This window comes from Mytilus edulis, chromosome 2 (genome assembly GCF_963676685.1).
Source record: "Mytilus edulis chromosome 2, xbMytEdul2.2, whole genome shotgun sequence".
Taxonomy (NCBI): domain Eukaryota; kingdom Metazoa; phylum Mollusca; class Bivalvia; order Mytilida; family Mytilidae; genus Mytilus; species Mytilus edulis.
This window is the reverse complement of record NC_092345.1, coordinates 17,540,575-17,559,635: the sequence shown is the minus strand read 5'-3', so window position 1 is coordinate 17,559,635 and position 19,061 is coordinate 17,540,575. Positions and strand designations below refer to the sequence as shown.

General features: G+C 32.3%; 1 protein-coding gene across 1 annotated transcript in view; it reads left to right on the top strand.

Moving 5' to 3' along the window:
- LOC139511600 (signal transducer and activator of transcription 5B-like) overlaps positions 1 to 8,284 on the top strand; it is a 32,956-nt gene extending 24,672 nt beyond the window's left edge. The window contains exons 17-21 of the mRNA XM_071298470.1: positions 1,148 to 1,242; positions 3,147 to 3,274; positions 6,227 to 6,367; positions 6,586 to 6,646; positions 7,568 to 8,284. Of these exons, the coding sequence (XP_071154571.1) occupies positions 1,148 to 1,242; positions 3,147 to 3,274; positions 6,227 to 6,367; positions 6,586 to 6,646; positions 7,568 to 7,685 (543 nt within the window). The 3' untranslated portion in view covers positions 7,686 to 8,284. The remainder of the gene's footprint in view (positions 1 to 1,147; positions 1,243 to 3,146; positions 3,275 to 6,226; positions 6,368 to 6,585; positions 6,647 to 7,567) is intronic.
- Positions 8,285 to 19,061: the final 10,777 nt, after the last annotated feature.

Below are 19,061 nucleotides of genomic sequence, written 5' to 3'. Positions count from 1 at the left end.
CTGAATCCAGCTTGAATGTTGTGTCCACACTTGCCCCAACCGTTCAGGGTTCAACCTCTGCGGTCGTATAAAGCTGCGCCCTGCGGAGCATCTGGTTATATATTTTCTAATTCATTATTTGTCGCACATTATAATAAATCAATCCTAATTGCACCAAATTGCCAGTAGACGCTACACAATACAACAAATAACTTCAAAGCGTTCTAAAGATCTATTCAAAATAACGGAAATAGCACCAAAATGATAAGAATACTAAATCCTAGGCAAAAGAAATGCAGGCACTAAGGTAGCAATGAAATAGAAATAAGATGTGATAGTGTCCATGAGACAACTCACCATCCAAGTCTCAATGTGTAAAACAACAATTATAGGTCAACGTACGACCTTTAACACGTAGCCATGGCTCACACGTCACAACTTCCTATAAAGGCTCCATATTTAATTGATTCCATTGCAAAGCCTTAAAGCAACCGATTAATTACCATTGTATCGGTATATCGATGATTTTTGTGGGCAGAACCTGTCAATAAAAAAACCATTTCTGTTGCCTGCCTAGTCTCACTTTCCATAATGATATTCTTTTTCTTTTTAAACATTCGACATCCAAGCTGAGCGTAGTCAGGGTTGAGAGGTTTGCATGAATAAAGATTCAAATGACTAACTTTCGACTTGCAAGCCAATGATACATGTTCTTTTAGCTTATTTTGTCAAAAATGAAATATTATTTTACAATTCTGCTTATATGTATGTTCGAAACAAAACATATTTTAATGTGTAGTTCCGTATGCAGAGGAGGATCTGCCTACCCTTCCAGAGCACCGGCGAGCACTCCCAGTTTTTAATGGCGTTCGAGTTGCTTAGTCTTTGGTGTCTTATGTACTATTATTTGTCTGTTTGTAGTTTCCTTTTTTAACAATGCCATTGTCAGTCTATTTTCGATCTTTGAATTTTAATGTCCATATAAACAATTGGCACAATGAATAAGTGACGATTCGTAACAGACAACACTAATCCAAAATAATAATGTATCTTCTGTATACATTACCTGTAAAACATTAAATAATTTACACATAATTTTAAGATTTTCAAATGATTTGTAGTTAACGGAAAATTGATAAACGTCGTCTTATTTATTATTCTTTTTCAGGATAACTTGAGGAAGCATGATTTCACTTTCTGGGACCTGTTTTATAATACCATGCGTCTTACAAAGGATTATTTGTATGTCGCTTGGAACGAAGGGTAAGTTAAGTATTCTTTTAACCTTTAAAGGCAAATTTAATGTCACAAATGTCTTAATTAAATTACAATTTGTTCTGTTCGCTCTTTTTTTATTTATTTAAAGTGGTTAAAATAAATTTGTTTTATTGTCAGATCGCTAACATTGCATTTTTAATATTTTATGATTTCCATTGGACATACATCTTGTGAAAAAAGTTTATAAGTGCTGGTTTAAGACCTTGCTGAAATATCCATTTGATATACAGTAAGTAAAAATCTGACAAAAAGTGCAGGTCTTTAGATATAATATATAAATTATATTTCAAGCGGCATAAGTTCTCTTGAAATAATTCGAACCGATTGATTTGAGAACTCGCCTTAGACATACATATTGCGAAAAGTAAACGCTTGGGATAACTTATAATAATATTTGAGGCACTAGCAATGAACATGTCCATATAATTTCTATTTCAATGGAACATAACTGGTGTACAAAGTTTTTGAATAGCGTCAGTCACCAGTAACATTAGGAATACAGATCTTAAATTTAAAAAAAAATAATTATGAAATGGAGGCTTGAAAGTGTTTTTGATTTTATTTGAATAAGGAATAACTGCTTCATAGACAACTAATATGTAGTAATTGTAGAAGACGAACAATAGTTGTACATGTGACCTGGCTAACAATGTAGTTTTATGTAGATTTGACTGTAATGCAAAATGTAGTTTTATGTAGATTTGACTGTAATGCAAAATGGCATAAATTGATATCGTAAAGGCATTGGTGATAAACCCTTGATTTAAATTAAAAGATAAATAAATATAGCAAGCATTGGACATTTCATGGTGCTTAAATGAACAAACAGGAGGATAAACGGACGGACGACCGTTATATCTGCTATTCTCCACATAGCGTTTTTGCGGTGTAAAACACTAACAGTATAAATAACAAAATGTTTACTGGAGACGAAAAATATTAGATATCCTAAACACGTATCTATACTATTAAACGAGAAGACCTCATTTTTGGTGTCGCTTCTCTTCTTTCCACAGTAAATTAATCAACACGACTCTGTGTCCTATATGTACAGTGCATAGTCGCATTTGTCATCCATTCATATGATTATTCAGATTGAGTTATTTTGGGAGAAAAACGAGAAAAAAGGCATCCGGATATTGTCCCGTCATTGGACGAAATTTTAAGTCAGATTATACTTCCGGTTTGCGTTTTTCTGTATACTTTGAACAAACAAATAGTACGAATGAAGTGTATTTTAATTCTGTTCAAAGTTTATTAAATGGAGGGTCTGTATACTATGTCAATTGACCACCATGAATGATTACTAAACTAAGAATTGAAAGTAAATACACTTTATTTATATAGTAATATACAGATAAGCGCTAAAATTATTCATGTGAACTTTTGATACCTTTTCTGAAATTCTCCATTCATTAGATATTTTACAAAATTCATTGATTACAAAAAAAAAAGATGTGGTATGATTGCCATGTTGAAACAACTCTCAACAAGAAACCAAAATGACACAGAAATTTACGACTATAGTTCACCGTACGGCCTTCAACAACGAGCAAAGCCCATACCGCCGCATACTCAGCTTTAAAAGGCCCCGAAATGACGATGTAAAAAAATTCAAACGAGAAAACTAGCGGCCTTATTTATGTACAAAAAAGGAACGAGAAACAAATATGTAACACACAAACAAACGACAACCATTGAACTACAGGCTCCTTACTTAAATGTTCATAACATACTAAATGTATGTTCATATTAAAATTGATAGAAAACCAAAAATTGGGAAGTTTGGAAATGAAGGAGGAGGTATAAAACTTCTAACAACACTTTACATACTCCGCTCTGAATGCCCGCGATTTCGCGGGTGTGTTCTAGTTTACTTTTACTTTTAGAAACATTGCTGGTTTTATAAGTAAAGCCGAAGCTGAGATGTGTTTGAAAGATTCTTCTCCGGGAAATTTCATCTGCCGTTTCAGTGCCTCACTGTTGGGAGGAGTTTCAATTTCTTACAGCCGTGGCAGTAAGTACTTTGGCTTAATTATACTTGAATTAAAAACGAGTGGCAAATACATCAAAAGGGGCTTCGAACTAGTATTTCAAAAACAACAAAACGGAAAACGATTAAAAGACAAAAAAACGATTTAAAACACAACATTAAAAGCTTAAAACTAAGCAACACGAAACTCACCAAAAATGGTGACCCAGAAGGGTAAGTAGGTACTGATCTACATGTAGCAGTTTTCATGTTGTTCATGAAAGTACAAACCCAGTGAAAAGGGTTGAATTAATTCAAGAAGAGAAGGACGGGGTTGTGATTACAACATGAGGAATTTTTACGTAGCCATCTGTTAAACAGACATTCCAGAACGGTCAAACAAACTGTTAAATTGTCAAAGGAATGATTTCATCTGCCTCCTATAATACTCTTTGATTATTTATTTTCTTCTGAGCAGCATACCTCTATCATGAAAATCTTGAACTAAGATAGATATACACCATACACAGGCGATGCTTGTAGTAACAATTAGAACCATTTATGAAAACTGACGATTATTTCCAAAATAAACCCCACAAAAAAATTCCTGAAAAACCTTTCATTCAAAAATGTGTACGGTTTGTATTAAAGAATTAAGCAGATTATCCCTATTTACGAAATTTTCCTTTCATCTTACTGACTGGTAATTTCCTATCTCAGAAGACTCGAGTAATATGAACATTATCGCTGAAACTAAGGGCGCACGTGGCGTTGCTAATGAAATTGACTTGAAATTGACACTGTTGTCAAAGGTAAAATAACGATAAACAGATTATCATTGGTCATCTCAAATCGATTGCTTTTCTCACTTTCGCCGTACCGGCTCAAGCGAGAAAATCAATCTCGTTGAGATGATCAACGATCAACTATAATTATAGGCAATACTACCTCAATTGACAATTTTCAGTACGGTTAATAGTCCATATATTGTAATCTTTCATATTAATTTAAACGATAAGTCATTACACTAACTTATAAACAAGAGGCTCTCAAGAGCCTGAATCGCTCACCTGAATTTTTTTGGTTTAATCTCTCATCAATGATTATTTTGGCTCTTCAATTTATTTAAATGTTCTTTGAATCGTCCTATTTTCTTCAAAAGCAAAAAAAAATCATTTTCTCCTATGTTCTATTTTAGCCATAGGAGCTATGTTTCTTGACATACAAGGAAATGAAATATAAAATTTATACTAGATACTCTGAAACTCTGAAACTCATTTAGCCTAAGTTTGGCTGAAATTGATACAGCAGTTTCATAAGAGAAGATTTTTTAAAGTAAGTCAACATGATGAACAAATTGTGAAAAAAGTCTTTAAAGGGCAATAACTCCTAAAGAGGTCAATTGACAATTTTGGTCAAATTGACTTATTTGTAGATCTTACTTTGCTGATCATATTTGCTGATTACAGTTTATCTTTATCTATAATAATATTCAAGATAATGACCAAAAACTGCAAAATTTCCTTAAAATTACCAATTAAGTGGCAGCAACCCAACAATTGGATGTTTGATTCATCTGAAAATTTCAGGGCTGATAGATATTGACCTAATGAACATTTTTACTCCATGTCAGATTTGCTCTTAATGCTTTCGTTTTTGAGATATAAGCCAAAAACTGCATTTGACCCCTATGTTCTATTTTAAGTAACGGCGGCCATGTTTTTTGACTGATCAAAAATCAAAGCACACACTTTGTGCAGGATAATCTAAGGAACAACCATGCTAAGTTTTAACCAAATCCATTCAGTAGTTTCAGAGGAGAAGATTTTTTAAAGTAAGCAAATATGATGAACAAATTGTGAAAAATTGTCATTAAAGGACAATAACCCCTTAAGGGGTCAATTGACAATTTTGGTCATATTAACTTATTTGTAGATCTTACTTTGCTGATCTTACTTTGCTGATCTTTTTTGCTGTTTACAGTTTATCTTTATCTATAATAATATTCAAGATAATGACCAAAAACTGCAAAATTTCCTTAAAATTACCAATTAAGTGGCAGCAACCCAACAATGGTTTGTTTGATTCATCTGAAAATTTCAGGGCTGATAGATCTTGACCTAATGAACATTTTTACTCCATGTCAGATTTGCCCTTAATGCTTTCGTTTTTGAGATATAAGCCAAAAACTGCATTTGACCCCTATGTTCTATTTTAAGTAACGGCGGCCATGTTTTTTGACGGATCAAAAATCAAAGCACACACTTTGTGCAGGATAATCTAAGGAACAATCATGCTAAGTTTTAACCAAATCCATTCAGTAGTTTCAGAGGAGAAGATTTTTTAAAGTTAGCAAATATGATGAACAAATTGTGAAAAATTGTCATTAAAGGACAATAACCCCTTAAGGGGTCAATTGACAATTTTGGTCATTTACCTTATTTGTAGATCTTACTTTGCTGATCTTTTTTGCTGTTTACAGTTTATCTTTATCTATAATAATATTCAAGATAATGACCAAAAACTGCAAAATTTCCTTAAAATTACCAATTAAGTGGCAGCAACCCAACAATGGTTTGTTTGATTCATCTGAAAATTTCAGGGCTGATAGATCTTGACCTAATGAACATTTTTACTCCATTTCAGATTTGCTCTAAATGCTTTTGTTTTTGAGATATAAGCCAAAAACTGCATTTGACCCCTATGTTCTATTTTAAGTAACGGCGGCCATGTTTTTTGACGGATCAAAAATCGAAGCGCACATTTTGTGCAGGATATACTAAGGAACAATCATGTTAAGTTTCATTCAAATCCATTCAGTAGTTTCAGAGGAGAAGATGTTTGAAAAATTGTTAACGACGACGACGACGACGGACGCCAAGTGATGAGAAAAGCTCACATGGCCTTTTAGGCCAGGTGAGCTAAAAACAAATCACTTCACATAAAACACTACCATAACATGCAAGTCTTTATTTATGATTTTTTTTATTACTTCAGATGGTGTTCATCACACGTCTCCTTTTACATGTAAAGATCTACAGATACGTTCATTGCCACTTCTCATAATGGACACACCAAAATGGACACATTTATACCCAAATAAACCAAAGGAACACAATTTTGGGACAAATTCTGATGGTAAGACAAATTCTGATAGTAACAAAATATATATTCTCTGAATGATGCCAAACTATTCAGAGTGGCAGTGCCATCGCTTGAATACATTACGTTATAATGTACATTTGATTAGTAATGCAATTTTTCCAAGTAATTAAAATTGCGCCTATAAATTAAAGGCTTCGAAAAAAGAAATGCTTATTTCATGTTCCATATTATATCACAAATTTGTTTTTCAGATTCTCCGAAGACAGACGGAAAGTCCGAATATGAGAAATTTATATGGACAATAAAAATGAGGTAATCTGATGTTTTACCGACGTAGTCGGTATAGTTTCGGTTTGTGCCCTTTGAACTTAAGGACGCTTAACTATGGCAACAGAATACGCATACTCGAAAATCCTTTCTGTGATTGGACAAAATGCTGTCATGGTGGGTGATTTGGTTGTGTTTGAAAAAAACGTCTCGTTAATTATATCGTGATGGAAAGCAAGTGAAAAACTATAAATATTTGAACTAGATCTTACAAAGATTTATATTTTTATTAAAATAATTGTTTCTCCAATAGCTCTTTGCATCCGTGACAGCTGTTTATTCGGGACAATAATTATTATATAATTTTTTATGTAAACTTTGTTGTACGAACGTACATGACTTTAAGAACGCACCTACGCATATGAGATTTCCGCGGGGTTTTGGTGAATGTAAACAGAAAGATACGAGGACCGAGAATACTGAACACAAACAGAGAAAACGTTAGTTAAATAGTATTTTTGTGCTTCTGAAGGTTATCGAAATGATAGTTTTAAACATAATACTCAAATTTACATACGTCGGATATCTTTTTTTAAAGATAGTTCTTGTTTTTCAATCACTTAGTTTGCTTTTACTTTCTTGTTCAATATTTTTAGGCCTGTTTTTCATTGAAAGTAATTTATTTAGCTAATAGTTCAAACATTAAGTATATTATGCATTTATGATTATGTATCATGTGGAACATTTCATAAACTCTTGACGTATACATGTTTGTATCTTACTACTACTGGGTTGTTTTGAAAAAATAAATTACTTTTAGCGTAATTCGTTCTTTAAGAGTACCTGATAAAGTTTTACCATGAACTTTTGTCACAATGACATTGGAATAACGACTGCCAAAAGTGACAATAAAAAAAAAATGTTTCACAATATTATATTTCTGAACTTTTTCCATAATTTTTGTAGTTCATCAGAAGACGAACAAGAAGATATCACTGATCAGGATTGTGACGCTGCTTTAATGGAATTCATAGCTGGCACCGATTTCGATAAACTTTTGAAGGAAGATTTTGAGATGAGATGATACACTAGCCGATAACTTTCTCTTTTGTTTCCCGTGCAAAGCGTTTCGATGGAAATACAAATCGGGGTGTCCGTCCGCTCGGTCATGCCACTTTGATATATTGATATAACTGGAAATTGCATTGTTGCAGTTCTCGTAAGATTTTTATAAAATTGAGAATGGAAATGGGGAATGTGCCAAAGAGACAACAACCCGACCATAGAAAAAAACCAGCAGAAGGTCACCAACAGGTCTTCAATGTAGCGAGAAATCCCGCATTATGTATATTTTAAGGTTTATATCATTTATGTCTCGGCCTCAATCGGAAATCCGTGCTGATCATTTACTTAAAAAAATATTTATTTCCCTTGGAAACATTGATTGCATTATGCACTAATAGTGCTCTCATATGTTCAATTCTTAGAAATATTCATTATAATAGAAATCGCATTACAGGTCCTCTGAAACCTTCATTTCTCTTTGATATTTATAAAAAGTGTTATATATTTTTTAATAAGTGCCCTTGTATAAATAAAATATGTGCATTACGTCGGGCATTCGAGCTCAGCTCTTTTATTTTAATTGTTATATTATTGTTATATTAAAACATACAATTCTGATTTAAAGCTTTACATTCTCGACTATTGGTTCCAATTGCAATTATATGGCATTGTATAATGAAATACACTTAAAGAAATCAGTAAGGCTGTTGTGTTATCTGCGATGACCTGTCACCAATTATTTCAGATTTCGTTTTGCGACTAGTAAGGTATTGATGTCAATAGATATTTTTCCAAACCATAACTATCTTAGAACGCATATTCATGTTGGTCATAGGATGGTGGTATTCTCTGTCGTCGATAAGCACAGGATGGCTAATACAATGGCTGTTTACAAATTGGCGTACATTGTACAGTTGACTTTTTGGTATTAGTTGACTTGTGTAGCTTCTTCCCTGCACATAAACAAATTAAGATGATGACATAGATATATAAACAGAAACTAGAAACTACGCATACATATTTAGCTTAACTACTTAACATTGCTAGTAATATGAAAATCTATGATATTTAATAGGACATGCTCTAAACTAGAAAAATCATTTTTAAATTTTAAAAACAGTAACATTGATAATGTATCAGAATACTCATTTTTAGGCTTATTAATTAAATGCAATGGCAACATGTCTCATAGTACTAAAGAACTTGTCAAAAAAGCCCAAAGCATTATTTGGGTTGAAAGCTTACACAAAGTCTTTGAATAATTTACCAAACTTACAAAGTTGCATGCCACCTCTTTGATTCCCTCATAAAACCAATAATGATATACAACTCTGAAGTTACATATTTAGACACATATATATCTCTTTTTAGAGCAAAAAATAGAGCTTTAAATTCTGGAAAAGAAGTAGATATTTTAAGTTTTGCAGAACAAAGTCCAATTGAAAAATTACACTTGCATTTTTGTAAATTTTTACTAGGAACAAGAAAGAATGCATCTAATCTTGCAACTAGAGCTGAATTGGGGAGACTTCTTATAGAATTTAATATTAAAACACAAACTTTATTATATTTAAAGAGATTTGAATGCTGTAAGTTAAATCCTCTTTTGAAAGAAGCTTACACGCTTAGTAAAAACTTAGACTCAGAAGGAGTATACTCCTGGTTTACATATGTAAAAAATATTCTAAGTGAACTTAATTTAGATATAGCACAAATTCAACAAAATACTAGTTCAGACAAAAAAATAAATAATTCATTTAAAGTTTATATAAAAACAAGCTCTAAAAACTACTTTGAAAATTTGATACATGACAAGATGCAAAACATTGATGAAAAAAGTAAACTTTATTTATATAAGAATCTTAAACAAAATTTATGTTTTGAAGACTATTTAAGAACATCAAACTTTACATATAGAAAATTAATAACAAAACTAAGAATTAGTGACCATAATTTAGATATAGAAAAAGGCAGACATACTAATATTCCTAAAGAGCAGAGATTATGCCTTAAATATAAAACATTAGAAAACGAAAAACATTTTATATTAGATTGTAAATTAAATTTGGAACTAAGAAATAACTTTTTTAACAATTTGGATTTTAATTTTTCTGTTAAAGATTTATCTGATGAAGAAAAGTTGATTTTTATACTCAATCCATCAACACCATCACAAGTAAATAAATTGGGGTCCTACATCAAAAGGTCATTAGAACTGAGGACAGGGGACACTGGAATATTTACTGTAAATGAATGATTGTGTATATATATATATGTGAAATATAGTTATATTGTTTATTATTTTGTATGTCACAAACTTAATGTTTAAAGTTTACATGGCAATAAATATTTGAATTTTGAATTTTGAATTTGAAAAATTTGAATATGATTGGTTCAAACCAATCGCGTTAGTTAAGAACAACACGGTGTTGAGGAAAAATCTGAAAGGTTTCAACAGACGAAGTAATTGATAAACGATTGAAAGGAATCCATAAAACACATGTACTGCTTACCAGTTGCTATTGTTAGCATTGGTCTTTTTTCAAATGTATAACCAAATTTGAGTAGGTTAGAAATACTATGTTTTAAATAATAGATAACTTGATAGGTCACTTGTCTAAATACCAAATTTGACTATAGTCGGTAGGATAAATTTGATACATAGTGTGCTAGTGACCCAATACGATATATATGGGGTCAATTAATTACATATGGAGATTTGATCTTCGCTCTCATCCCATATTGAATTTACTGACTCCACATACAAATTTCAAATATATTTTATTGCTAATCAAAGCGCCCACAAGGAGCAGAACAATCAACATTAATTACATACAAATGATTACAAGTGATTCAATATGATTAAGACACAATGTTATAAAAAAAAAAAAAAAAAAAAAAAAAAAAAAACCAATCAAACCAAAAAATATTTACAAGAATACAACAAGCACAGTGTTTAAATTAATAATATAAGGGGGGTCACTGGGCATTTCTATATCAATATATCATTTAAGGAAACTTTCCTATATGAGGATAAATTTTCCAATAATTCTCCGAGTTTCTGGAGTATGAAAATATCTTCATAGGACATTAGCCAAATAAATTGTGATTTAATATCTAAACCACTAAAATTTTTAAACCGTTGTTTTATTTCATTTAAAAAGTTGAAACGAATATTTGAAAGTTTGTGGCACTGAAGAAGAAAATGAATTTCATCCTCAACCTCGGTACCGCACAATTTACAGATACGTTCTGACACTGTCAGATTTTTGTACCTTCCCCTCTCAATCTCTAAATCGTGAGCACTGATACAGAATTTTGTTAAATAATGTCTATATCTAAAATTTTCCTGCAAAAGGTAATTTTCTAAGCGAAATCTGCTTTTAAAAAGTCTATAAGTTCTGAGCTTGTTACCATATAGTTTATTGCCTCTGAAATCATTATTAAGCTCAGTTTGCCATATTAAATCATATTTTGATTGCATCTTTTTGCATAAATAGTTTTTTAACTTCGTCTTTAAATTAAGTGCATAATTTTCATTGATGCTAAAGTATTTAAATAAAGTTTGAATACTGGTATACCAGCTCTTTTTCTGCTCATCATGTAGAGATTTTGAGAGGTTGAAAGCCTCTTTTAATAATAAGTCATCAGATTTTTTTAAAGTATGTAATATTTAAACATATTTAACAAAACCTCCAAAAATAGAGGATATCTGCCCAGTTCACCCATAACTGCAATATTTGTTGCTTTTTTACTTACGCCAAGTATAAATTTACAAAAGCTTAAATGAGCCTTCTCTACTGCCAGGTCTCCACATAGTTTTTTGAAATAGTTATCCCCTTGAGTGTTTAGTTTGTGAAAGTTAATGTCACCCCATATTTCACTGCCATACATTAAGACGGATTTAACTGTATGGTCAAAAACATGAATGAGAGTTTTTATTTTTGGTTTATGACCTGAGAAACATTTTTTTAGTTTAAATAAGGCCTTTAACCCTTTATTATACATTTCATGTTGGGCATCTGTAAATTTGCCATTAATACTAAATTTGACACCCAAGAAGGTATAATTTTTTGTGTTCGTTAGGGGGGTATTATTTAAATGAAATTGAGTAGAAAGAAGTCTACCAGAATTGCTAAAAATCATGACTTTGGATTTAGTAATATTAACTTCCAGTCCCCAATTATTGCAATAGATCTGTAGTTTATCAAGACATTCTTGTAGACCCCTAGGAGTTTCAGAAAGCAAAATTAGATCATCTGCATACATCAGACAATTAAGTTTTGTATTATTTAGTTTAACTGGAAAGCAATCCTCATCAAATATTTCTGGAATATCATTAACAAAAATGTTGTATAAGATGGGACTTAAAATAGCTCCCTGTCTCACTCCTATTTAAAAGATGAAAAAGTGTCAGTTACATGATTAGCAGTTGGAAGGCAAACGCCTGAATCTGACAGATAGAGGTCAATTTGTCGACAAAAAAAGAACCCGTATGTAAAATGTTTACGCCCACAAACAGCGCCACCTATAATTTTTGTTACGGCATCTTTGAGAACGATGTCCCATTCTGTAGTAAATTAAAACATTAAATTAACTAAAACATAGAAAAGTAAGTGTAAAACACAAATTGAAAGATATATTTGCAGATGACTGTTTATGCATGATACGCTGGCAATGTGCGCAATGTCCTTTCATCCAAGACTGAAAATTAGTTTGTTTCCTACGTCAAGATGGCGGATTTCAATGTTTACATTTTTCACCTATTTATAATCTGACAGAATTTCGTATCCAATCATTTATTAGCAATTTTATTATTGATCTTTGAAGATCATCCAATGGCATTTGCCGTTAGAAAGTGGCTACACGTTACCAGCCGTCGTTACAAAGTAGCCATGTGTTTTGTGGGGATACCTTGGGAATGTTGTGTATTCAAAAGTTACGGTAAAAATCAATGTTATCTTCCTTATATTTCCATGCATACACATTTTATAACAGCAAATACATTCTTAACAGACCCCATAACGTAAACGGACATATTTAACTGTCTGCTTGAGCAAAAATTCGTGTAAATAAGCCTGATGGGTCGTTTTCAAGCACAGCAGACAAACACGTGGTAGATTGTTTATGTTTGACAGTTTGTTTACTTGAATTGCACGTTTATGTTACTATATACTTACCAATAACCTTTATGGTGTTATACTTTCAATAGTTATATAATAAATCTTACCCAAGAAATACGTCTAGGTAGGTGCAGGGACTTCTTTTACTTGGTCCTTAACTAATGAGGGTGTAATGATACATTACAGCATTTTTTGCATTTGATATATTTCATGGACATGTACATTTTGTGTACACAAAGAACAATAAAGTAAATGAACGTACATGGGTTTAATTCCCACCCTAGGAATACATTTTGACTCTCATGACAGGTTGGAACAAATAGAGCAGATAGCAATTGACAATAATGTAATGCTAAAATGCTGATTGATGGGGTCAAATCATCAATATAATTTTTTCTAGTATACAGCAGCTCCTCTAAGGGTTAGTAAGGGTACTTTACTAAAAGTCCAGTGGCTAAGTCCTGTCTTTTTTGCCTCTGATATTTTCTAATTTATATTATAATTTCTAATATTCTCTTGTGCATGTAGTAAGGCAAAAGCTATTGTTACTCTTATTTTCCTCATTTGCCTTAAAACAATGGAATGTATTAATTGTTGATGTATGTCAAGTGACTTGTAATTTAACTGTCACTGCTAACAGAGACTTGGACTCTGGTGATAAGTTTCCAGGCTGTTATGTCATTGGCAACTATACCATAAATGTCAGTTTCCCCTTTATAAGTTTTTAAGAACCAAAGATGAAGAACTGGATCTTCCATCACTGTATTGGATACCTAAACTACATAAGTGTCCTTACAAACAACGGTATATTGCTGGGTCTTCCCAGTGCTCCACGAAACCTCTTTCTAAATTATTAACATCTATTTTATCAGCAATCAAAGACGGGCTTCAAAGTTATTGTGAAACTGCCTATTCTAGAGGTGGCGTGAATCAGATGTGGATACTTAAAAATTCAAAAGATCTTTTAGAGTACATACAATCTAACTCTCTTTCATCTTGTAACAGTATTAAAACATTTGACTTTTCTACCCTGTACACAAGTATTCCACATTCCAAACTAAAAGACAAATTGAAAGAGTTGATATTACTTTGCTTCATAAAAAAGAATGGCCAACGTAGATACAAGTATCTTGTCTTAGGGAGGGATAAATCCTACTTTGTAAAGAATCACTCTGATTCAAACAAAAAATTCTCTGAAACTGATATTATCAAGATGCTTGATTTCTTGATTGACAACATATTTGTTACGTTCGGAGGACGTGTTTTTCAACAGACTGTCGGCATTCCAATGGGAACAAACTGTGCCCCTCTACTCGCCGACTTGTTTCTTTATTATTATGAGGCTGACTTCATGCAGGAACTTCTTAGGAAGAAAGATAAGAAGTTAGCAATATCCTTTAACTCTACTTTCCGCTATATAGATGATGTTCTTTCACTAAACAATTCAAAATTTGGTGACTATGTGGAACGCATCCATCCAATCGAACTAGAGATAAAGGATACTACAGATACAGTTAAGTCGGCTTCATATCTTGACTTACATCTAGAAATTGACAATGAGGGTCGGTTGAAAACAAAACTTTACGACAAAAGAGATGATTTCAGCTTTCCAATTGTGAACTTTCCATTTCTAAGTAGCAACATTCCAGCAGCACCTGCATACGGGGTATATATCTCCCAATTGATACGATATTCCCGTGCTTGCATTTCCTATCATGATTTTCTTGATAGAGGTTTGCTGCTCACCAGGAAGCTATTAAACCAAGAGTTCCAAATGGTGAAGTTGAAATCATCCCTTCGTAAATTTTACGGACGCCATCACGAGTTGGTTGACCGTTATGGAATAACCTTATGGAATAACCGTTTCACAAATGATATTGGATATGTTCCTTACGTCGTAACTACAATCCCCTTCCCTTTCATGAATATGACCTACCGAATTAGACTATTTACCGGATTTGTAATCACTTAAGCAACACGACGGGTGCCACATGTGGAGCAGGATCTGCTTACCCTTCCGGAGCACCTGAGATCACCCCTAGTTTTTGGTGGGGTTCGTGTTGTTTATTCTTTAGTTTTCTATGTTGTGTCGTGTGTACTATTGTTTTTCTGTTTGTCTTTTTTATTTTTAGCCATGGCGTTGTCAGTTTGTTTTAGATTTATGAGTTTGACTGTCCCTTTGGTATCTTTCGTCCCTCTCTTATAATAATAAGTTAAAAAAAAAGTTGTGAAAAGTTAAGCACAAGTGACAAATCTAATTGGCTCTTTATTTTAAGAAAACCTAGAGGCATTGAAAAGTGACTGTGTTGCAATTTAAAATAAATGGTTTGAACTCAGAAAGTTATCAATATATATAGAGAGTACAGATAATGTTTTAATTGGGCATTTGGGAATATTTGCCTGTTAATTGAAGATATAATTATTATATGCCTTTTCAAATATATGTGTGGCTCTGAACTAGCTGTGGTTTAAAATCTAAGAATGGAGTTGGTTATCTCCATATTTATCTGATTTATATCAACATCATTGATCCATTATATATACACATATATAAATCATTGTAATACATGTACATTACTTTGCTCTTCATATGCCCTTTAATTTGAATAAAATATCTTGTCTTATACCACAATTATTTATTTTAGTACTGACAGGTTAACTTTTAAAAGCATTTGTAAAGTAAGTGAGTTGATGACAAGCTTAGTCAATGATTGTAAATCCAGATAATATCATTTTTTTTTTATAAAAGAAAATAATGTGATTGAACTGGTTATCTCAATTAAAAGAACTGACATTCTGCTTTGATACTATGAGATTATTTCTGATATCAGAATAATAAATTTCTTTTTGAACTTTGTCCTTTTTCAAAAAAATTCTGAACATACTGTATTTAAGTGAAGTCAGTTTTGTTTTTGTTTAAGACTACTATAACATGGGAGGTGACCACAATCTCTATGTTATACATTGAAGTAGTCTCAGGTTTTTGTAGTCCAATTGACTATGCATTTTAGTGCAGGTAAATGTGAATTTGGATTAAATTTGAAGTTGATTCAGTATATCTAATGACATAATACCACTATTTTATTTCAACTAAGCATTTTCAAATTTTATTTACTGGTCAGCTGATGTTATTATCCAATCAATAATTGATTATCAAGCACTTAACAGTTGGTTGCAGGACTTTTGAATTCAAATATAAGAAAGAAGAAAAAATATAAAGCAAAACTTCAAATATTTATACATATAACAGGATTTATGATAACTGCAGGATATGTCAGATTACAATAGTCAGCTTTTGTTCAGTGATCTTTGTGTTGATTATTATGTTTTAAATCCCTTTCTGGTTCTTTGAATGTTCAGATTTTTTCTCTTGATTAAGGCAAGCAACAGAACTTGTGCAACTTATGTAGTTTCTTATCTCAGGGTGAATCCAGAAAATTTTAAACATAAGTGGTGGTATTCTCAACCAAGGATAAAAAGGAGGGTTCCAACTATATGCATGATCCCATTCAAATGCATTAATCTTCCATAAAAAGAGGAGGTTCCAATCATCAGACTCCCTGAGATCTGCAACTGTATCTTAAAGCAGCTATAATAAAACAAAAATTGTACATGTACTTCTGGCTACTTCAGATTGATTTTATTTTCAATCTATGGTAATGGTCACAATTTTGAAGACTATATACATGTATTTCCTTTTTTCCCCCATATTTTTGTTTAAATGTAATCTTCTGCTTCTGCTTCTATTGTTACACAGGTTCTTCTGACAAATGACTGATAAACCCATCTTGTATCCTTGTATCTACTAAAAGGGTGTTTGAGCATATATACAATATATTCAAGTTTCAGAGAGTCAGTCTGATATAAAATGTTGGTAAGTGTCTTCTTTGGAAGTGTTCAAAAACCTGTAAGAACTTGAACTTCCATGACTATTTTAATGTTACAACAGTAGAGGAACATGGAATATTGAACGGTATTCAAGAACTCGTCGAAATAGATCTGCAATCATTAATTTTACTCATATTTACTATTGTGAACTTGCAATTTCCTACGATGCGCGTACCGAGTTATCTCCCTTTGATCTCCGCTTCGCCACGAATAATCTGACAGAATTGCGTATCCGGGGTTTTTGTGATCTGATATTGTAATATTAGGAGCAAAAAATGGTTTTACTTCATATTTTATACCTCTCAACACGTTACCAAACCTATTTAAGGATTTATTAAGGATTTTCCGTGGACCTACGCAAATTTTCAGAAAAAAAGTTTCACTTCGCTCGTGAATTTATAACATTTTAACAATACTTTTTTATTATAATTATATAAAATAAGAAAGCTTATTCAATCTAGAATTGAACACTTTGGTTTTTATTAATGTACGAGTACAAATAAGACGATACGAGTCCAAAAACCACGAGGCATGCACGTTTACAAAAAAATCGTAAACTCTGACCTTTTATCACGTGACCAATGAAGCCATTAAATCGTTTGCCGTTCAACTGTAGGGTCAATTTTCACTGACAATAAAGTTTTACTATATATATCTTTAACAACATTATAAAATAGATCACTAACACCAAGTTTTCTTAATTTATAAAATAAGCCTTCATGCCAAACTTTATCAAAGGCTTTTTTGAAATCAATAAAGCAGGTATACAAATCGTATAAGGTCACTAGCACCCTGTGTAAGTAATAAAATATATCCCAACAAATTAAAGTTAAAACTGCAACTTTGTATTAGCACTTTTTTTGGTTCTTTTAGCACCTGGATATCAAACACCTGCGTCTGTGACAACGTGACTTCACCGCCTGCACTGTGCCAAGCGTTTTAAGCTATCGACCTGTAGGTATTTCCTTATCATATGGTCTCTATTAGAAAGTTGTCTCATTGGAAATTCTATCACATCTTCTTTAAATATAGCTTTTTTTTAAGTCGAGTAATACAATTTCAAATGGAAAGGGGGGATGTATCAATGTGACAAGATCCCGACCAAAGAGCAGAAAACAGCAAAAGGCCACCAATGGGTCTTCCACACAGCAAAAAAATCCGCACCCGGAGGCGGGATTTAGCTGGTCTCTTAACATAAATGTGATCTAGGATCCCATTCACACTAGCATTTGTTTTTTATCGATCTAATTTTAATCGATGTAAATAGAACCAGTTAGCGTTCACATTTTCTTTATTCTTAACGATCTCTATCGGTTATATATAAACCTCTTGTGTTCACAATTCAATTAAAAAATGCAATCGATTAGACCTAATTACCCGTAAAACTGTAACCATTGTGTATAAATAGAAATAATTAATAAAATGTATGTGTTAATACACTGATACACACACTTGACAAAACTTGAATGAAGTTATTGTTTCTGTTGATTGCCAAGTTCAAATTTTGATATTGGTGTTCTTCAAGTTTTCAGTCATTTTAGAGCAAAAAAGTGTGTCAAGGAACTTGCATAATCACTGGTGTAAATGTGATCTCCGTAACTGCGATAACGTATATCCAAAGATGGTGGACGATGTTTCTGGTCAATATTTCTTTTGTCGATTTTGTTATAACTATGTTCTATTCTTCGGTATTTCGTGTCTTTTAAAATTATTTACTAAATTTGAACCTGATATACTATGGGTTTTTTACTAGTTTGACCGCTAAATGGAAAATTTGGTCGTCGAAAAACACGCGATGATATTGGTAACTGTAAAAACTGATATCCGTAACTGTATTATTTTTTTATAAAAGGGTATCCGTAACTGTTGAGTTTTGTTGTTTTTACGTCATTCATTATCCTCGATTTATTAGATCGGACGAACAATTTTTCTGTAATAAAATTGTCATAAATTGGTCAAAATATCAGTAGCAATTAGAAAAATATCAATTAAGTATTTGTCAAGTGAACCAGCTAACAATCCAAAATGAATCAAAAGAAATACCGTGAAATCTTATTTACGTTCTACACATTTACATGCCTTTAACTTGTCTAAGCGCACAGTAGTTTGAAAAGTTCATTGAGGATAACGCGAGAGTTTGTCCAAATGTGTCAAAATATTCAGGTATCTGAGTAAACGTCGAATTCATAAGTAGAAAAACTGCGTTAATGGTATGTTGAAAAACTGCGTAAATGATCGACCAAGAATAAAAATTTTTTTTAGTATAACTGCAAATGAAACAACTCCCCACAAGAGACCAAATGAACAAGAAATTAAGAACTACAGGTCACCGTACGGCCTTCACCAATGACCGAAGTACATGCCGCATAGTCAGCAATAAAAGA